Raw genomic sequence first — 22,956 nt, 5'->3', positions numbered from 1 at the left:
TCCTCTGATGTGGAAACATAAAAGCATAGAAAAATGAAGCCCTAGATTTGTCAAAGAAATAAAAATTTTACAATACTATCTTAACACCAGCTGTCCTGACACCAGAAGCCTGATGTCCCAAAGAACAGATGGTAAAGGCACACCCAATGTGTCATATTGTTCAACTAAATCAGGCCATTTGTTAGCAAAGAATTCGTGTGTAATGCTATCCTACTGTTTCTTCATTGTTACACAAGATTTATTAAAACAAACAAAACCAAAAACCCTTCCAAACTATAGCTAAAATCCTGTAAGACCTGTAATGACTTGTAAGAGGCTCTTACCAGGGAGTGGAGTGAGTTTTCGTAGCTTGGGGATGAAGGAGCTTGCCCTCCAGGTCTGGGCCACTGACTGGTACCTGTTAAAATCCAAAAGCACCCAAAAGTGTGGGTTAACTCAGTTATCTTGATAATGTTTTAAAGGATAGAGTAAGGACACTCCATAAATGTAAGTAAATTCACATGAATTTTTTTTCAACTTTCAGTACAGTATTGGGTACTCATATGCCCCAATTAAAAAAAAAAATCTTTCATTATAATTACAACAATGTAAAGAGCTGGAAAAAAATTATACTTTATATATTACTGTTTTTATTCCTAGTTCAGGATAGGGAAGAGAGATGTTTTCAAGATATGTAGCATTTCCAAATTAAAGGGTATGCACATATTTATGATCTTTAATTAAAAAGGTCAAATTTGCTTTACAAAGTGAAATATTAACTGATAGTGCCTTTAGCAATGAATGGATGAACAAATTTCAAATAACTGCAACTACATTTGGGATTATCTGTTTAAAAATTTCCCAACATAGTCTATACCAAAATACATTATTTAATTTGAAAAATACCATTATATAAAAACTTTAAAAAATGTTGCTAATTCTTCAATGTTAGAAAAGTAAAAATACAATAAAAAACAATATAGAAAAAGAAAGAGTTTAAGTTCATAAAAAATGAAACACTTTGCCTCACATGCACAAGGCCCTGGGTTTGATCCCTAGAATCAAAAATAAAAAGAAAATGCCATAAGGAAAATAAAATTAAAAAATTCATCCATTTACTGAGCAGAATGCAATATTTTAATAGTCTTGACAAAATAGCTTTAAGAAGAAAAAGACAAAACAATTGATCAAAAGTCTTCACTATTTAATGGTTGTTCACTTGAAAATAAGTTATTTACCAAAAATAATAAAGACTATTCAATTAAATGTGCATTATTCTTCTTTTTACATGCTTCAGTGACAACCTGAATTGCATTAGAAATCTAAAATTGGAGGTTAAAAGGTTTATTTAATTTGCCCTGTGTATTGCTAAGTGACATTTAAATTGTGATCCAAAGAGTCTGTTGTTGCAGGTCCATTTTCCATATTTATGAAGCTAAGGATAAACACCACAACTTATTTGCTATTTTAGAAAAAAAGTAAACAAACTATCACACTAATTTTAGCTGAACAGCACCTTTACTTACTCAATAACCAATAATTGCATTCCCATCAATCTCACAAATTTTGCAATTTGAAAAGTTGAATACAAAGATTCTTAATAATCGGATTAGATTTTACAATTAATTATAACACACATGTTATGATCATACAAATAAAATTTCAATACTAAAACCGCAGGGAAAAAAGATATATCATTATGTCCTTTGACATTTTTTTAAACTTATAAACAAATTATTTTTGAGGACCATAACAAGACAAACAAATGTAACCAACTATACAAACTATGGATAATAGCCTGGACCCGGTGGCACACGCCTATAATCACATTGGCTTGGGAGGCTGAGGCAGGAGGATTGTAAGCTCAAAGCCAGCCTCAGCAGTGATGAGGCACTAAGCATCTCAGTGAGACCATGTCTCTAAAATACAAAAAAAAAGGGCTGGGGATATGTCTCAGAGGTTGAGTGTCTCTGAGTTCAATCCCTAGTACTAACCCCACCCCCCCAAAAAAAACACCCCCCCAAAATTATGGATGACCACTGAAATAAACTTGTGGGCTTATTTTATAATGTTTTATCACAATTTCAGTATATTAGGATTTACCAAAAACTGATGCAGAATTATGAATTTTAGGTGGCTAGGATAATCTATTTATGAAGCCCCTAAATTACTGAAAAGAAAACTTCAACGTTCATAATATTTTACTTTTTAATTATTTTGCTCCACTATTCTCTCAATCCCCTTGGGTGATCAAGGAGGAGCTGGACCATCAAATTACTTAATTTGTAGGAAATATCAACAAGTTTTATTATATTTAAGCACCTCAGAATCATTAGTATGCATATAGATGCTCTGTAAAACAGACAGTTTTTGTGGTTCTTCATTAGTTTAGTGTTAAGAAATCAGATATTTACACTAACTTGGATAAGATATAATCAACATTCATCACTGCCCCTATCTTTTGTAGTGTTAAAGATCAAACCCAGGACCTCCTACATGTTAGCCAAGTGTTTCACCACTGAGCTCTACCCCAGCCTTAGCTTCATACATTTTTTTTATATATAGAGAGAATTTTTTAATATTTTAGTTTTCAGTGGACACAACATCTTTATTTTTATGTGGTGCTGAGGATCAAACCCAGCACCCCACGCATGACAGGCGAGTGCGCTACCGCTTGAGCCACATCCCCAGCCCAACTCCATACATTTTTGATGGTGCTATGAAAAAAACGATACAATTCATTCAATTAGAAAAAATACAAACATACTTAAATCTAATTTGCTATTATTATAGATTAGATTGCCCTTTATTATACACTTATTAAACAACTAACAGTGTTGAATTAGTGATATATGTTTGATCTGGACGTGGTGGCACATGCCTGAGATCCTAGCTACTTGAAGTCTAAGGCAGGAGATCGAAAGTTTGAGGCCAGCCAGATAGGATAACTTAGTTTACTGAAACCTTGTCACACAAAAAACAAAACCAAACTAAACAAATGAAAAAATGTGGTGGTGGTGGTGGTGGTGGGGAGGATGTAGCTCAGTGGTAGAGGGCTCACACAGGATGCATAAGGCCCTGGACTCAATCCCTAGTACTGAGGGGCAGCAGATATCTATTTGAACTTCATATAAATCCCAAGCTAAATTTATTTCATGGACAGAGCTCCTGTAACTCCACTTTGTTATTTCAAAATTTCATGCAATTGGGATGATTGGATGCTTAGAATTAGCTCAGTAGAAGTCAATACCATGGTTGGTAAAACTCAAAGAAAGGGAGAAAGAACAGAAGTTTAGTGGATATTGGGAATTAGTTGACCTATAATCTGGTTGATATGTAGTATCAAGTAATCTTGTGAACTCTGAGTTACAAAATAGGAACACATAGATTTTTGGGTTTGTTTTTAATCTGCCTCACAAAGCTGATATTAAGAGATATGAGGGCTGGGGATGTAGCTCAGTGGTAGAGCGCTTGCCTCCATGTGTGAGGCACTGGGTTTTATCCTCAGCACCACATCAAAATAAACAAATAAAGATATTGTGTCCATCTACAACTAAAATATATATATATATATATATATATATATATATATATATATATATATATATATATATAAAAGAGAGACATGAAAGTAATTCATAAGCCTAAAGGTCTTTCTATTAATGAGATATTTCTGTCAACTCTGATGGTAGCTTTACCATGCATTAAATGAAAAAAAAAAAAAAGTATTCTGGACACAGATCATAATGCTAAACATGCATTTGACACTACACAGCTTCATTTGTGTGTGAATAAAACATTCAGATTAAAGTTAGAATCACACTGCTGTCTCTAGATTGCAATCATCAACTGTAGCGTTAATACAAGAATATGGAAAAAGAAAAGTGTGAAGGCTGGAATTCTCAGGGTTGATTCAGAAAGTGTACTGCCTCCCTTCCTTCTCACCTGGTGAAAGGAAGTAAGGGTTGGGGTTCTGCTTCCTTCATTAGGTGAGAACTATTCTATGTAGGGAACAATTTCTGTAATTGCTTGGGCTTTTTACTGTCTACCACTTTAAAAAAGCTAGCTCTTATTCTAGAAAGATTATAATGAATCTACTTGATATTAAAATTTATCAAACATTTACAGAAAAGAAGGTAGCTGGGTAAATAGGATAAAATAGCTGAATTATTTGGCTGAAAATCTGGAAAGACCCTGATCAATAAATCTAAAAAGCACTCAGTATTTCTGATCTGCTCTTGCTTCAAGTAGGACTTAGTATTTCACCTACTACAATTATTTAATAAACTTAGGGAATAGAAATCAACATTTTGTGTGGTTGAGAGAATGCATATGACCACTTTTCATACTTTTTTCTTTTTTTGTTGGTTGTTTCTCTTTGTAATCTTACCCTAAACTCAAACTTCAGTAAGATTCTCCCATTCTTGGAAAAGATTGAATAATGCTATCCTCTGAGGTAGCATCCAGTGCTCTGCTTTCCACAGCCTGGCCCCAGCCAGCTTTTCCCTCTCAATGTATTACCTGATGACTCTGCATAAATAGTTCATACACTTTCTCACATCTAGATCCTTTGTTGAGCTCTTTACTTTAAGCTAGAAACAGTCCTTCTTCTCCTTTTAAAATCTTACTCTTTCTCACGAAATCTATCCTGACCATGCAGTTAGAGTGAACTCTGTGGCTCTTTTTAACTTTTTCAACTAGACTGAAAACAAGTCACGCAACTCATTCAACACCAAGTATGTCAAGAGTCAACACAACCATTCCTCTCTTCTACCTTGCACCCAGAGGTCTGATTTTGTTCACAAGGGAGTAGGAAGGTGGGCCTTTCCTTTTTTAGTATAAACCAAGGAGAGAATAATTTTATTCCTAGCTTTGGGGCGAAATCCTGATAACCTAATATGAACATGGTAGTTCCATTTCTGTTGCAAGTAACTATGTTAGGCCCAGTGCTAGCCCATGAGACAGGAGGGGAAATCTCCTCAAGAGGCTTCTGGAAAGGGTTTCTTAAAGACAAGGAAGAGACGGCTCCTTTTCTTCTATTGAATCCTGTTATGTTTGTCTGCAGTACCCTGATTTGCTGTCTTACATTAAACCTGAGAGAGAAATGCTAAGAAGCAGAGCAGATCTGACATACAAGGCCAGGACCTTGCCTGCTATGGGCTTCTTGCCACATGAGATAATAAAATTCTTATTGTTCAAGCTAGCTGAGAAAAGAACTTCTTTTTCTTTCATCTTAAAGCATTCTAAGTGATACAATATCTCAGATGCGTTCTCAAAAGCACTCTCTATGTAGAAATGGCTTATAAAAATTCTAGAGGAAAAATGAAGGGGATTTAAGAATGACTGCCTTAGAAGCTGCCTATGTGTGAGTGTGCATATGACTAATGCTCAGTCATAAAGAATAGGGCAAGTGTAGAGAGCACATAGTGGGTGGGAGTTTTTATTTTAGATAACAGGTCATTGCCACACAAGACCCAAAATAAATTCCATATATTGAATAGAAGCTCTCTCTGTGAGAATGTGCATATGACTAACATTCAGGCATAAAGTATAGGGAAAGTGTAGAGAGCACATAGTGGGTAGGAGTTTTTACTTTAACAGGTCATTGCCACACAAAATACAAAAATAATTTTCCTTATATTAAATAGAAGCACTGCTTTGCTCCTTCTCTTTTTCCCTTTGATTGTAATTCAACAGTCTACATTTTCATTACTCAACTGAAATATAGGGGAAAAAAAGAATATCATCCAATAAACATCAAATAAAGATGGATGAGAAATGTGATTTTTACTTGAGACCTATTTTTTCCCCCTTTGGAAAAATGTTGAAGTTGCTGGGTGTGGTGGCATATGCCTGCAATCCCAGCAACTCAAGAGGCTGAAGTCAGCCTCAGCAACTTAGGGAGGTCCTATGCAACTTACTAAGACCCTGTTTCAAAATAAAAAATAAAAAGGTTAGGGATGTGCCTCAGTGGTTAAGTGCCCCTGGGTTCAATCCCTGGTACAAAAACAAACAAACAAAAACAAAGAAAGAGTTGAAGCTTCTGATTCTCCATTTCACTGATGTCCCTTCACAGCTGCTGAGCTCCACTATGGCCTTTCTCTCCAGTGCTAATTAAAACTAAAAGATACTTTGGTAACTGTCTTATTAGGTAAAGGAGAGGCAGTGGGAATGTACAGTGAGGGCAGACACAGATGTCTCAGATGGGAAAGTGAAATAGGTTATGGTAAACATGACACTGATAATTTTAGCAAAAGTGTGCCAAGAGGGTGAGCAGGGCTAAAGTTACATCATTCTTCCTGTAATTTCAGCTCTGTTAAACAACAACTTCAAGTCAACGGGTCTTTCATAGTCTTGTCTATGTAGGGAACAGCTGTTCAACTTTTACTAGACAGCTGAAGCCATAGTGTCTGAGAAAGTAGCAGAACCTGCTAATAGCTGGGAGCAGCTGCCAGCAGTTCATCATCTCCACACTGGAATGCTTCTAAGCAGAACCACAAGGCAAATACACAAAGCACAGGTGATAGCAAAGGTCCGGATTTCCAGAAACACTGCACAATGTAAAAAGGCTTAACAGCAACATAGAAAAAACAAAACCACTTGGACTTAACTAATGGCTAGATTCTGTTTTCCTAAACAGTCATTTCTGAGGTCAGCTGTTGTTGGAGGAATATGGCAATCTTATCCAGTTGCCTAATGATGTCTTTTCTTCAAAGCAAACTAAAATATATTTTCTTTAGCAAAGATTTTTGGCAAACAGTCTTTAGAAAAATAGAGGCCAGTTTTTTAAAAATATTTATTTATTTAGTTTTAGGTGGACACAATATCTTTATTTTATTTTTATGTGGTGTTGAGGATCGAACCTAGCGCCCAGCCAGCATGCTACCGCTTGAACCACATCCCTAGCCCCAGGCCAGGTTTTTACATTACAGCTTAACAGATATTTAACATTTTCATGTACTTTTATTTATTTATTCCTAGTAAGTAAAAAAAAAAATTCCCATTTACAACTGTGTCTCAATAAACTGATACCACAGGGTAATATCTAGAACTTGTCAAAATTAATGTGAAAAAGTCAGGAGGAAATAAAGCAAATTTGAACCACTAACAATATTGAGCCACATTCACTGAGTTCTTCTCTTTAATAGAAAAACGGAATCATCCCCAGGAATTCATTTTTATATGTGTGTATATATGTATATATGTATACATGTGAAATAATAACTTAGTGAACCCAAAAATAAAGACAAAATACCTACATAAGGTTATTCATCTATGAATGAGTCTTACACATGGTACATGGTAAATGTGGAGAACAATGAAAAAAGAGGTCACAATGTGCTTTTATCTAATTGTTTTTGGTGATACTAGGGATAGAACCCAGGGCCTCATGAACCTTAAGCACACATTTGATCATTAGGCTACCTTCTTAGCCTTTGTACTTCTACATAGGTTATTTTTAAAATTGTCTACGCTATCTCATAAAAATTTTGGTGTAGTTCTTACCTTCATCCCAATTTCCCACCTTAATTTTTATTCTAGTACCACAACAATTATTAGAAATTATCAACAAATCATATTAAGAATCTCAGAAGATATTCATAAATAATTCAAAACTAACAAATATTTCAATATTCTTCAAAGTGAACTCCAGAGGAAACTTCTATTAGATGTCCCCCTTTCCCTATCATACTAGGGATCAAATCCAGGACTTTGCACATGATAGGCAAATACTCTACCACTGAGTAAGCCCATGTTTAGATGTTTTCTTTTCTTTTTTAAATAGTTTTTTTAAAAACACCTTTATTTTATCTATTTATTTTTATGTGGTCCTGAGGATTGAACCCAGGGCCTTGCACATGCTAGGCAAGTGGTCTACCACTGGGCTACAACTCCAGCCCCCATAGATGCTTTCTTATAGTCAAAATTTAGATGATTTTGGAGGTGAGGGGGCAGATCAGGGATTGAACTCAGGGGCACTCGCTCGACCACTGAGCCAAATCCCCAGCTCTATTTTGTATTTTATTTAGAGACAGGGTCTCACTGAGTTGCTTAGTCCCTTGCTTCTGCTGAGACTGGCTTTGAACCTGCAATCCTCTTGCCTTAGCCTCTAGAGCTGCTGGGATTACAGGCATGTGCCACTGCGCCTGGCCAAAATTTAGGTGATTTTTTAAATAAATGTTACTAAAAAGTGCCTGTGAAATATTTCCAAGTAAACCTATACCATGTTATGAAGTAGATAAAAGAAAAGCCTACCTGTAAGAGGTGAAGGTGATCCAACCGGTGTTGATGGGTTTGATGGAAAACTACTGCTGGTATGATCAGGAGAATAAATCTAAGCAGAAAACAAGAGATACACATACATCAATATTTCACAATAGCAAATATATAAATCTATTTACATAAATTTATTTTTCCAATATAAGGTGTTACCCCCTAATACTTATAGTGAAAAGGTTTTCCATCACTCTTAAGACTTTTTTGTTACATGAAGAGCACAGTAGCCTCCATTTTAAAACTTAGATTAAAAAAACATATATATTCTAATATGATAAGAATAGAATAGATATGCTTCTTTATTATTCTAGTTGGAAACAGTTAAAAATTTCTAACTGTTAGAATACGCTATCTAAATGAATTAACTCATTTTTTGAGATGATCTTTAAGTGCTTGCCTGCCTAGTATGTGCAAGGTGCTGGGTTCAATCCTCAGCAACACACAGACACGTTAGAGAGAAAATGAAAGGAAAAGAAAAGAAAGAAATGGTTTTTAAAAAGTTTAAAAAAAAAAACAAAGAAAAATATTTCTTAGTTACTCCTTACCTCTCCTTTAAAAGGTACTAATTTGATCAACCATATTTTTGCCAATTTTAGCTCCAAATGTTAAAAAAAATTAAACTTACTTCCAAAGTATACTATGCCACCCTTGGAGAAAGTTAAAAAAAAAAATACCCACTGGGTCAAAAATGTGTTCCCCAAATGATTTTTGAACTTGACTTCCCTACAGATCTACTTGAAGAGAAGAGAATAATATACCTGAATGCATAAATTTTGGTATTCTGGCTAAAAATGTTGTTGCTATACTTTATATACTTTTCATATTGCCAAAAATAGTGTAGGAGAGTCGTTCAAGTTCACCTAATTAATGAGTAAATATATTAAGAATCACTTTAGCCAGGTGGGTCATGGTGTACACCTGTATCTGGAGACTAGAGAGACTGAGGCAAGAAGATTCCAAGTTTCAGCCCAGCAATTTAGTGAGATACTGTCTCCAAATAACAGCACTAAAATAAAAAGGGCTGGGGATATAGCTCAGTGTTAGAGTACCCATGGGTTCAATCCCCTGTAGTCCTAAAAAAGTCCCTTTAATTCATTCAAGGGCCCCTAAGAGGTCCCTCCTAGGAAATATTCCTCTTATCATTATTTAAAAAAATCTTATTGATACATTATAATCAGACATAATAATGGGATTCATTGCTACATAGTTGTACATGCATACAACATAATAATATAATTTTTGTCTACTTCATTCCCCAGCACCAGTGTAGGTTTTTCCATAGCTTTCTAAGTCCAGGGAAATGTAAGCACCTTTCCTTATTTCTCCTCATTATTTAGAGGAATATGGTGTAGATGATTTGTAATGTATTTACTTAGTTTTGTGATGGGAAAAAGTCAAGGAGTAAAAGGTGTTTTTGACTAAAGCCAGGAAGTTGCAAAAAGTGAATGTTCTGAGAATCAAAAGTCAATGCCAAATAAAAGTTATGGGACTATTTTTAAAACACTAACTCAAAATTGTAGGGTGGTGTAAGCTGGAAGGAGCTATTGAGAATTTCTCCAGCTCCATCATTGTTACAATAAAACTTGAGGCCTAGAAGGATAAGTGCTGGGATAGAACTCCCCTAATTCCAGTTTTTAGATTCCCATCGGTAAAAGTGAAAATGGGGACCACTGGAGAGACTCTCCTTGCCCTTGCCTACTCCTTAAGACTAAGCCTCACACTTTGAAAACTTGGAATGGAACCACCATTTGACCCAGCTATACCACTCCTCGGTCTATACCCAAAGGACTTAAAATCAGCATACTATAGTCACAGAACTACATCAATGTTCATAGCAGCTCAATTCACAATAGCTAAACTGTGAAAGCAACCTACATGTCCTTCAATAGTTGAATGGATAAAGAAAATGTGGTATATATACACAATGGAATATTACTCAGCATTAAAAAAGAATAAAATCATGACATTTGCAAGTAAATAGATAAAGCTGGAGAATATCATGCTAAGTGAAGTAAGCCAATCCCAAAAAACCAAAGGCCAGAATGTTCTCTCTGATAAGTGGATGCTGATCCATAACGAGGATGGGGGAGGCATGGGAAAAAAATGGAGAAACTTTGTGCAAAGGAGAGGGTGGGGGAGGGAGGGAATGTGGAGGCAAGAAAGACGGTGAAATGCGATAGACATCATTGCCCTAGGTACATGTATGACTGCACATATGGTGTGACACTACATCATGTACAACCATAGAAATGTAAACTTGTGCTGCAATTGTGTACAATGAATTGAAATGCATTCTGTTGTCATATATACCTAATTAAAATAAAGAAATTAATTAAAAAAAAAAGACTAAGCTTCACAACAAGACCTGGGAACTACAAAGCCTATAGGTGTCCTTTATCTCTATCTATGTTAGGACCCCAGGAAACCCAGGCTTTCAGCTTCTTCTCATAAAGTTCTTAGTATCCACTTTGTGATGCTGGACAATATTATTCTTATAAAATGCATAATAAAACATTTTTGCACCTCAGCACTTAACACTTTAAACAGGGATACAGGCACATCAATGTTTATTGCAGCACAATTCACAACAGCTAAACTGTGGAACCAACCTAGATGCCTGTCAGTAGATGAATGGATAAGAAAAATGTGGCATATATACACAATGGAATATTACTCAGTAACAAAAGAGAATAAAATCATGGCATTTGCAGGTAAATGGACAGAGTTAGAGAAGAAAATGCTAAGTGAAGTTAGCCAATCCCTAAAAACCAAATGCCAAATGTTTTCTCTGATATAAGGAGGCTGATTCATAGTGGGGTTGGGAGAGGGAGCATGGGAAGATGAGACAAACTGGGTCAAATGGTGGTTCCATTCCAAGTTTTCTAAGGGTGAGGCTTAGTCTTAAGGAGTAGGCAAGGGCAGGGAGAGTCTCATAGAGGGGAAGGGCGAGGGCAAGGGGTGTAAAAAAGATGGTGGAATGAGATGGACATCATTTCCCTAAGTACATGTATGAAGACAAGAATGGTGTGAATACACTTTGTATACCACCAGAGATATTAAAAAATGTGCTCTATATGTGTAATATGAATTATAATGTAGTATGCTGTCATATATAACAAATTAGAATAAAAAAATAAAATAAAATAAATGTCTTTAAACGAGTCTCTCATATAGCCAGATCAGGACGTTGTATACTCAAGTTAAAAAGCCATTTTGGAAAAGCAAAACTATGAAAAAGAATTCAAGAAGCTTTTGGAGGCTTTAGGGAATTAGTATAAGATCAATATTGTTGGTCTTAACGTTGTTAGGGCTGAGTGGTTCCATAACTCAGTGGTTCCATTCCCAGCATCACCAGAAAAAAAGCTGTTATTTAAAATTGTTACTTTGCAAAAATTTACAGGACATACATGAAAATTAGCTACCAGCCACATTTTGGTTTCTAGTGGCTCCACATATATAAACTAATTTATTTCAACCACGTAAGTAAATTAGGTAAGGTCACACATGCCAACAAAAATATGTCTTAAGATTCACATAATTAGCTGGGTATGTCGGAGCATGCCTACAATCCCAGTGGCTCAGGAGGCTGAGGCAGGAAGATCATGAGTTCAAAGCCAGCCTCAGCAACCTTGCAAGACCCTGTCTTTAAATAAAATATAAAAACGGCTGGAGATGTGGCTCAGTGGTTAAGTACCCCTGGGTTCAATCCCCAGTAAAACAAACAAACAATTCACATAATTATACCTTTAATTAGCAATAATGGTTTATGAAACATCCTGAGTGTAATATTGGCAAGGGAGGGAAGAGCTGATAACACTGATGTGGGTAGATGAAGAGGGAGAAAAGTTTTAGTTCCATGTAAACTAGCCTGACTTGTTGGTTTTTAGCCCTCAAGTGGGATGTCTTTATTTTTCTAGTAACTCCTCTTTTTATCCCATATTTAATTGAGCTATTTTCCTTGAACATAGTTTTTTAAAAAATTTTTTTTAAGTTGTTGATAGGCATTTATTTATTTATGTATTTATATGTGGTGCTGAGAATTGAATCCAGTGCCTCACACATGCCAGGCAAGTGTACTACCGCTGAGCTACAGCTTCAGCCCTGGAACACTGTTTTGAACTACCAAATCCCATGTTTCCTGTTGCTTACAAAATAACATTTGATGTCATAATCTGGTAACAAAAATATCTTTCTACTCTGTAATCTACTTATAAACTTACATACTCTATTATCCAAACAAAATATTGTTTTTCATTTTCTGAACATAGCTTGTTCTACTTTCAGAAAGTCTATTTCTTAACTTCTCCTTGGTGGAATTCCGCACTACCTCAAAGCTTAGCTCATATGTCACTTCCCCATTTCCATGTCATTTTTACCTCCTTTATTATCTCAGAGGCAGAGATCTTGTAAAGTTCAACACTGAATCAATCACTGCCTGCCAGTGTCTTGTGTAAGTAGGCTCTTAATGTTTTTTAAAAAATTTGAATGATAAAATTGCACATGAAATTTGGTATAACACTTACTGATAAAAAGCAGGACTCCTTAAATGCTAGCATTTGTCTTAGTATTTATGTAATGGGGAGCAGTGACAGAAATACCAAATGAAGAAAAAGAACTTTGTTATATAGATGACTTTATTTTGAATAAGGTTTTGTTTTTTTGTGGTGGGGTCTTGAACCCAGTAGGCAAGTATTCCACCACTGAACTACATCCCTAACTCTCAAATCAGTTTTATGGTAACAGTTTTAATGGTGAGGTGGTGGTGAGGGTTCCCCTACGTCTAGAAACTAGTGCTAAAATAATAGACTGTTCATATCACATTATTAGATAGGTAGGGGCTGCTCAGGGTATAAATGGACTATCAACACTTATTTTCCCTGAGAACTCTGCCCTTACATGTCAGGAATTAGCTGCATCTCCTATTATGTCAGAGAAGGCAGAGATTGTAGCATAAAGTCATGTAAGATCATTACCTTAAAGTGATTTAGCAAAATGTGCTGATCTTATATGTAAAAGAGGTTTAAAAATCACTGTATAAATAGGAGCTTTAAAAAATTCACTGTATAAACAGGAGAAGTGCTAACAAAAATGTACCCAGTATGAAAACATATCCCTTCTGGTATTTCTTCCCCACAGCAGCTTCTCCATTTATATAATAAAAGCCATTTTCCCTTCACCTGTCACATTTGCTTGTTCTACTTCACCAATTAAAGTGATAAGAGAGAACTATTGTTGATTTTTCCTGAACTTATAGATAGGAAAAAGGCTGGCAAGTTGGAGGATTTTTTCCTATCTTTTTTACTTTCAAAAGAATATGCGGGGAGAAGAGGAGCAATAAAACCTTAAAAAGGTATAACACAACATTTGGATCACATATCTTCTCACTAAACTATCTGTGCAGGTTTACTGTATTACCAAATACAAACAAATTACACTTATTCTATAAAAATTGTTGTGCTACTTTCAGAAATTCTAAACACTAGGCTTTATTTGGCAAAGTGCATCCTAAATTAAGAATATATTTTGTTTCGTATTTTCTGGCCTTACAGGACTCTTTAACATTGGTGATTGAAGAGAAAAAAGAAGAAAAAGTCAGTAACATCAAAATGAGAGAGGGAGTGATTTAGAGTCTCCAGCATAAACACAAAAGTAAGAACTCATTCTGCATGCAGTCCATGGTCCTCATACTGTTAAGTGACCAATGATGAATAACTCTCAATACCTTCTGCCAGGCTTAAACGGTAATATGCCTCATTTTACTGCAACAAATGAGGCTCCTCCTCCTATCAGTCATGGTCCATTCCAATCAGCAGGGTGCCAATAAGCCAGGAGCTAATGAAAAGGGCCTCAGACAAAAAGAAACAATGGAGAGCGCCCAGGCCCAACCCTGAAATTGTGAGCCCAATTTTTTAAACACTACAGTGCACATTTCAGTTAATCTTTATTATGCTAATGTTATTGAGTCTAAGGAACAAAGAAACTTATTTCATGAATTACTTTTAAACGTCAACTTCCAGGAATTTTCTTTTCTTTTGTTAGAGACTACTGACCATTTAACTATCCAGATTAAAACACACATACACACACACACACACACACACACACACACACACACACCACACACTTTCCCCCTCTCTTGCTCTGAGGTAGAAATCAAAACATAAATTATCACAAAGAAGTCTGATATAATCAACAAAGTTAAACAGTCCTCTTGTTTGATCTCCTCTAAATTAAAGACCAAGTGTTTTGATATGGTATTAGGCACTGAAATAAACCAGATGTTTCTTGCTCTATATAACTCTCCATGGGCACAATCTTAAAGGGTTATTGTCTGGCAAATGTTCAGGGAAACACATTAGAAATGGCACGAATACACAGATTTTCCTTCCCTTCTATCTACCCTAGTTTATTATCTAAACTAATGCATAATCCACAGGGCTTTGGGAACTTTGTGTAAATACTTTCATGTACAATTCTCTTTTTTGCCATCCTAAGATTAAGACCACAATTATCCAGGCTTAAACCTAAAATAAAGGAACCTTTGCAAATGCATTATCTAGCCTTACATGTTTAATCACACAGTATTCTGCAAGCTCTTTAATACCTAAACTGAAGAACAAAGGTTGTACCCTCTGATGTTTCACACATGAAAGACCTTCTAAGACATACATCAGACAATTGGAGAACTAGAATTAACTTCCAGTGGCAACTGCTCGGTGTTATTTCCCCTAAAACTAGGTGCCATGCTAAAAATGTTACATTCTAAAGAACTTGAAAAGTTTCAAAATAGTCATGGTCACCATTTCCAAAGATCTGTGATATTTAACATAAAATTCTGATGTGCATATTAGATTCTCAAATGTAATCCTCATTAAGTTCCTCTTCTCATCTGTTCTAATCCTTTCTATCCCCAGACAATGTAATGTTTTTGTTTTTCAGTACATTTTGAGTACTAAACATGTATTAAAGTGAATGTGAGTCTGTGGAGGAAGTTACAGAAAGAATGTATTTGGGAGGGGTCTGGACGTGGGGAAGGAAGGAGGTAGCAGATGGACTGAAGGAAGGGATATGAAGTGTGTAGACTATGGCATGTAGTGATGGAGCAGATGGAATGCATCACCGTCAGCTATGACAGAAATGATTTATGGAATGACCTGACTGCTCCTGCCTAGTAACAACACAGGATGACAGAGCTCAGTTTCCATGACAACCAAAGCCCACCCACTAACTAGATTAAACATCCCCCCCCCCCAGCTTCCACACAGAGACTTTGGATTTTCTTTCTCAAATGCCACCCTGGTTTGGCTACTATGTTGTTCATACTTTAAGAAGATGTTCAAGGGCTTGAAGGGTAACTAAAAATGAGACTGAAGGGCCATTAAGAACATCAAAAATTCTTGCCTGATTTTATGGCAAGGTTTCTTCATAGACTTTTTGTTTCAATAACCAAAACCAGTACAACTAATTAAAACAAATAAAAATAAAGAAAAAAACCCCCAAACCAAACAAACAAAAACCCTGTGGGTGTGGGGGGTGTCAAAATGTACATTGTATTTTTAAAGTTTGCTTAATATTAAAAGTTCAAAATTTATTTGTCCTCTTTTTATCCCCACAGAGTATGATCCAAGAACAAACCCAGGGCCTTGCATATGCTAGGCAAGCACTCTGCTACTGAGCTGAGCTAAATCCCCAACCCTGTTATTTGTCTTCTTACTTGTGAACTATCTTACTGGAATATAACAAGCCAATCAAACACCTGGGAAACCCTTATCTTTAATACTATAGAATAATATACATTTTTCTGGTGGGAATAAATTCAGAAAAAATTGGGACAATTCTCTATAATATTCACTCTTACCTCCCTAAGACTCAGTCACTGTAGCACTATTGCTCCTGGACATACACAGCAGTAGTTAGGAAACCTAGTCAGATCAGGGTTCTAATGTATATGAGTCTACCCTTACTAGCTTTGTGATCCCTAGAGCAAGCTACTTAATCTTTCTGGGCTCAAGTTACTTAACCTTTTAAACCTTAGTTTCTTAGCTGTAACATAGGGATAATAATGCCAACCTTGCAGGGTTTTCTTGAGGATTAAATAAAACAAAGCATGTAAATGCTTAGTATAGTGCCAGGCACCTAAAGAACAATCAAATTATAGCTGATAAGTTTTTGTGGGTTTTGTTATTATCATGCTATTATTACAAATGATCCAAGATTGAATTCAGGAAATATTTACTGCAGCCATTTTGAGTGGGGTTCCACTATCTAGCAGATAAATTTACCTTGTTTAATTTCTCAAAAAGCTTGAACTTAGCTATAGAGAAAGGCTAATTTACAGGAACAACCCAAAGAGTTTTACCTCTTTAAATGTTCAACAGTTGCTTCCTACTACTCATAAATTAAAGTACTCTACCTTCCCCATGAACAGCAACAAATATGTTTGAAGAGTTAATTGCACTGCATAGAAAATATAAGACAACTGTGTGGGTTATAGAAAGATACTGCTCAAAAGAAAAAAAAGAAGAGAAAAAAATGCCTAAGGAGAAATTTAACAAAGTATAAAGCAGAATACCTCTTTTGAATAATTAGTTCTAGAACCTTTATGGATTACTGATAAATGCTCTCACTTCTCATTTTATCATTCCAAGAGAAGAAATTTTAATTTTAACGATTTCAGAGTCAGATATTAAAATGTAACTATTGCTTTTTTACTAAACTGATAAATGTATTTGATCAAGAAAATATTACAGGGCTGGGAGTTAGCCCTGTGATAGAGTGCTTGCTTAGCATGACTAGTACTAGAGGTGAAATGGGGTGGGATGGGCAAAAAAACTATAAAATCCCTTTGAATCAGTTTTATTATTTTTACTTCGTTTAGCATGAGTTCTTCAATAAATCTGGCTTTTTTAAAAAGGCTCTTATTTCCTAACTTTTGAATCACTCAGCTATGGCTGATTTTTATTTTCGTTTTAAAAAATATAGACAGGCAGGTGAAGTGGCACACACCTGTAGTTTGGGAAGCTGAGGCAGGAGGATCATAGGTTCAAAGTCAATCTCAGCAACTTAGTGAGACCCTTAGCAATTTAGTGAAAGTAACCTGTCTCAAAAAATAATGTGGCTTAGTGGTTAAGGGTTTCTGGGTTCAATCCCTAGTGCTCCTCCCACACCAAAAATATAAAAAATATTTTCCATCTTGGAAAAATTCTTATGAAGTACTTTTTGTGAAATGAATCAATAAAAACAAAATAGCTCTAAATAAGTAATGATGCTGATGGCTACAACTACGCTTAATACTCATTGTCCATAAAATCTAATCACTGCATTTAGCAATACAGAATTCATTCAGTAAAATATGCAATACAGAATTCATTCAGTATAATATGTAAAACCAATACTCACAGATGCCAAAGCCTTTCCGAGTGCGTCACCTGTCTGTGAGCTTCCAGCAGCATTCCCTCTAGTTCCTGGATATTTTGAGAAGAGAAACAAATTAAGAATTTTAGTAGGAAAGTATGCTGTTTCAGCATTATTGTTGTCACACATTTACCACCATCAAGGAAGCAATACTCTGCATGTGCTTAATAAGCTAAAGTAAAAATGAATTCATTCCTTACTAGTTTCCACATTAACAAAAAGGAAAAGATTCTTCACTTTTAAATTAAATACTAAAAATACATGATAATATGGGGCTCACTGAAAACCCATGTGTAAGATTTTTAGGAATTTTTGCCAATCCCAAAAGCTCACCTAGAATGTTGTCTGATCCATTGATGGGAGGGGTGTGTGAGGCAGCAACATAAGGTGAACTGCTGGTGCTGCCACGATGGAAGCTGGACATTGGTGGAAGACTTGTGTTTATGTCTGTTGGTGAAACTGAGTGTGGAGGATAACTCTAGAAAAAGGGGCAAAGAGACACGATCGGTCAAATTTATTTTCTGAATAATACGCATATACACTGAACAACTACTACAACCAATCAAAAAGAGCATTATAAGTTAGTTCAAGAGGGTTCTTATGGTCATTTACTTTTTGAAAAGTCATGGTAAATAGTATAAGTCCAGAAACATTCCAAACTTTAGAAGTTTTGGCAGAATCAAATTGTATACTTGGAATCCAAAAGAAACATAATGAGGACAAGATGTTGCTGCAACCTTGTCATGTGTGATAGCTCACCAAGCGGTCATGTGAATGAAGGCTGCCATAACTACTGGACTGAGACATGTGGGAAGTGGAGGTCCCCAGAATTCCACCAAAACCAGGCTGGCTCATCCCATTTGATGAACTCCAAAGGTCAGAAGAATTGTGGGTCCCATCTAAGATAAAAAGAAAAGTATTAAAATTTCCTTAGCTAATTTTTTTTTTTTATTTTGATGATGCTTATAAAAACAAAAAACAAAAAAACAGTGCTAAAGATGTGGCTCAGCACCCCTGGGTTCAATCACCAGTACCAATGAATCAACAGAAAGATGTAATAAGTTTAATAGTGAAGGAAAAAAGTTATCTAAACTACAATAGGTCATTAGATAAATCCTCAGAAGATGTAAATCCACATCAAACAAGACAAATATTCCGAACTGGTGGAAAGGCTGGATTTAATTTTTGGTTAAATGGCATACTCTTACTCATAAAAATACAAAAAAATGTTCTTAATTCATAACATGCAATGTACATTGTATCTAACATTTTTAAACTGCAATGAAGTTTCTCTAAGAGTAGACCCAAGTAATTGATAATGACCATATTACAGTCAGCCTTCAAATTAAACGTGTCAGTAATGACTTCACTCACAGTATAGTCAGGGAACCACTTATGTAATAATTTATTGCTCCTATATATATGCTTCCCATAATCACAAACCACAGGAGACCAAATAAAAATGATTTGCTAGACATGCATTAAAGGAAATGCAACACATTTTCTTTCTTAACAAGTCTTAACTCTGTTCTGATATTCACTCTTTATTTATATTGTTTGTTCTAGGCATGATATGAACCTGTAATTTTAAACGACAAACCAGAGTTGTTAATAGCTTTCATACTTTTAAATTCTAAAGCCAAGTCAGAGCACTTTGATTTGCTGAATAATCCAACTGAATTGCAATTAATGATAATCAGCACTACACAATAACAACCAAAAAAAAAAAAACCTAAATTTTAATTTATCTCAGCCAAAAAATACCTAGATAAATAATGTCTGAATTCCTATGAAGATATTGTCTTTCCCCAAACTTTAAAATATGAGCTAATATACAGATGACTGCAGTTGTATGTGACAACTACTTGGTAGTACTTACCTTGCATAAAGAAAGTGCTAGCAAACATACTGGTTGGTGGCTTAGGAGACGGATAACTAGGAGATTCACGGTTGAAATCATCTGAATTTGGGGATGGTGCATACACCTTAAAATTAAACAAGAAATTTAATTAAAATAGAAATGACTATTGTATTACTTATAAAAGATGAGTTCTACTTTCCATCAAGCATCTAAAAAGGCCATCTAATCCTTATAAAGGCCTACTACAAATACAAAGAACATGAACTAAATCCACATAAATAACATCAAACTTGATTAACTACATGTTTCTTTCCGAATATCCAAGTAATGCATATCGATGTGACAATTATACCAGATGGATGAAAAAAGTTATAAGTGTCGACTTGGATAACAAAACACAAATTTCACATAGCTCAAGATTCAAAATCTGGTGGAACAAACAGATGTCCTTTGAACATACAGCATGATATAAAATCAAAATGAATTAGATTCATTTTTTATCCTTTGTTACTATTAAAAGTCAACTGTGGAAGGTCTAACACAGTTGTTCAGAAACTTCTCTAACTTGGTAGTGTCAGCAATTAATTAAAAACAACTTCTAGGCTGGGGCTATGGCTCAGCAGTAATGCACTTGACTGGCATATGTGAGGCATTGGGTTCAATTCTCAGCACCACATAGAAATAAATAAAATAAAGGTCTATCAACAACTAAAAAATATTTAAAAAAACAACAACTTTTGCTGAGGAGTTTTAATTCTTTAATTTCAAGTACACTTTCAGCATTGCTTTCATAAAAACCTCATTTAATTTGCTAGAATAGCATTAATTTCCTTTGGTATACCATTGCTTCAGAAAAGGGAACTATGAACATTTTGAATTTGTAAATGACCAACATTTGTATTCCTCTGGAAAACTTAAATGGGCAGTCAAAAAATATTAATGATCAAACACAATCACACCATTCTCATAACTACTGAAACCAAGAAGGAAAACAATATTTAAAGTCATGTATGGTCTGTAAAGTAAACCAGAAGTCAGGAAGAAGGGAAAGGAAAGGTAAGCTATTGTAAGTAGCTTATGAAATAATTTATTTTGTTTTAGTTTGTTAAGGGCACACTCAATTAAATTTCACTGAAAAATAAAAATTCAAAGTATTCATTTAACTGAAAGTAAGTAACATTAAAATTATGGGAGCATATATAAAATCAAACATATTTATTTGTATAAGCATAGGAAATCTCTGGAATAAAACAAGAAATTTAACATAAAGAAAAATTTTGGAATTACACATGAGAAATTTAACAATGGTTACACCTCAGGACTTAAGAAGGATTTTGACTTCATGTGCTTCTACAAATTGTGTATTGTTACCTCAAGCATTATACTTCTAAATAGTAATAATAATAATAATGATAAAAAAGTTAAGAAATATTAAAATGGGAGCTAAATTTTTTATTTACATAAACTATTACATATGCATAAACTATCAAGAATCTGGTCTTTCTTTGAGGCACTAACTGTTGTAAAGGCCTCTGGCAAGTTACCCTGACCTTCCTGAGACTCAATTTCCTCATATGTAAAAATGGTGCTTACAGTAACTGTACATACAGGGGCCAATGGAAGATTAGATAAAATAATACACATAATAAAATATTCAGCACAGTGCAGTCATCACGAATTAGCTAATATTATCATGTTTCGGTCATCCTAACAGAAGCAGTTATGCTGCTACATACTGCCCCTGTTCAATTCTTACAGTTTTTCTCGATATGACCCTACTTATATACACACAACTTCTCCTAAATGAAAGGTTAGAAAGCCCATTTTTACTCTTCTTAGTAGTCCTGATAATACTAGCACAGGAGTGTCTTTTTAATGGATTGGCATTTAGTTTTGTTTCCTACCTTTCACATTCCAGAGGTAAAAACACACATCTGTGGTACCTGAGAAGTTTGGGATAAGATATATTCCTAAGAATTATCCAGAAGGACCCTAGATAGGGGAATATGGCAGATAAAAGTTTGTTCATTATATATTATACATATTTTTGTAGTCTAAAGCTATTTCATAAAAGACTGTGTTACGATTAAAGAATTGGGTATACATAAGTGTGTTTGGAATGTATCATACAGGCCAACAGGCAGGTAAAGTTTTCTGGAAAGGAACTATGGATTATTTTCTCTTAATCAAGTTTCAGCTTCCAATCTTAGCCACAACTAGAAGTCTTTTGTCCCTTTGTATATAGATTCCCCCAAGCCAAGCTGAAACCACAAACAACAAAAGGTAGAGTACATCTATAGATTTATCCAGGAAATACAAATCAGAATCAAATTTAGAAGACTGCATCAGAAGATGTACTTTTTATCACAAATGTGCATTTACTATACATACCACCCTTGATCTGAAAGTATGAAATACAAAATTCTCTAATTCCATTTGGACAGAAACAACATGTAAGCCTCACACTTGGTAACTGTGAGAAAGTTCTGAAGTGTTATTGAAAAAAAAAACCCATAATTTTCAGTTTAAATTTCAACATAATTTGCCCATTTACATTTTTCATCCTTAATCTCATTTAATCACTCTGTTCCATACATGACACACATACATTTTTAAATTTTTAAAATGTTTGCAATTAGAAAAGGAAGTAAAGGACACATTTGATTTTACTGATTTACAAACTGCTAAATACAGAATATACTGATCATATAATAATTGATTGATGGCAGTCATGGAAAGCAAAACAAACAACAAACAAACCACCGAACAAACAAAAAAACAAGATAAATCACACACAGCAGAGAAAGACACTTGCTTACCCTTACAAGAAAATTCTGAAGCTGTATGGAAAAAACAGGCCTCATTTAGAGGTAAAGTTTGTTTTTACTGTTACGCTTCATAAATACAATTTTTTTTAAAAAGGAGTTTTAAAAGATACTATGAATAAAAATGGTAAATAAAACCCTAAACTACTTTATCACTTAGGTTCTAACAAATTCAAAAGTTTTATCGTAATAAAAATGCTTTGAAATAAATGGTTCTCAAAGACACCCATTTAACAACAATTCTAACTCCACTTTTGGTATCTTAACCATAGCTTGCAAAAACACAGATGCAATGTTTCGAGGCAGCAGTTGTGCCAGTCTCGATTTTTCAGATCAAAGAGTTCTTGTGGCAAAGCGCAACTGATGTGGTCTCAAAGAGTTTATTAACTCCAGATGTAGGGAAATAGTCAGCCAATTCCACAAAAAGAGCAAGTTTCTCCTAGTTACAATCAGTACTGGCCACAAATTAAAACCAGACTGCTTATGTCATCTGATCACCTGCACAAAGATGCCAGGCTCCCTGCCCCCCCCTCCCTGAACCCCCCCCAACCCGGGCCAGTTAATGATCTAATCATACATTCAAATGTCAAGGATGATTTT

The 22,956-nt window shown here is 35.0% G+C and overlaps 1 protein-coding gene across 7 annotated transcripts in view; it reads right to left on the bottom strand.

The window, feature by feature from the left end:
- Positions 1-22,956, bottom strand: part of Tcf12 (transcription factor 12) — a 356,155-nt gene that overhangs the window by 36,354 nt on the left and 296,845 nt on the right. For all 7 annotated transcript variants that reach the window (XM_026384772.2, XM_026384774.2, XM_026384775.2 and 4 more), the window contains 6 exons: positions 19,550-19,655; positions 18,430-18,569; positions 18,004-18,148; positions 17,656-17,720; positions 8,236-8,314; positions 324-397 (listed from right to left, as the gene is read on the bottom strand). In XM_026384772.2, the coding sequence (XP_026240557.2) occupies positions 324-397; positions 8,236-8,314; positions 17,656-17,720; positions 18,004-18,148; positions 18,430-18,569; positions 19,550-19,655 (609 nt within the window). The remainder of the gene's footprint in view (positions 1-323; positions 398-8,235; positions 8,315-17,655; positions 17,721-18,003; positions 18,149-18,429; positions 18,570-19,549; positions 19,656-22,956) is intronic.

The sequence above is a fragment of the Urocitellus parryii genome, chromosome 6 (genome assembly GCF_045843805.1).
Source record: "Urocitellus parryii isolate mUroPar1 chromosome 6, mUroPar1.hap1, whole genome shotgun sequence".
Taxonomy (NCBI): Eukaryota; Metazoa; Chordata; class Mammalia; order Rodentia; family Sciuridae; genus Urocitellus; species Urocitellus parryii.
This window is presented reverse-complemented; position numbering and strand designations above follow the sequence as displayed.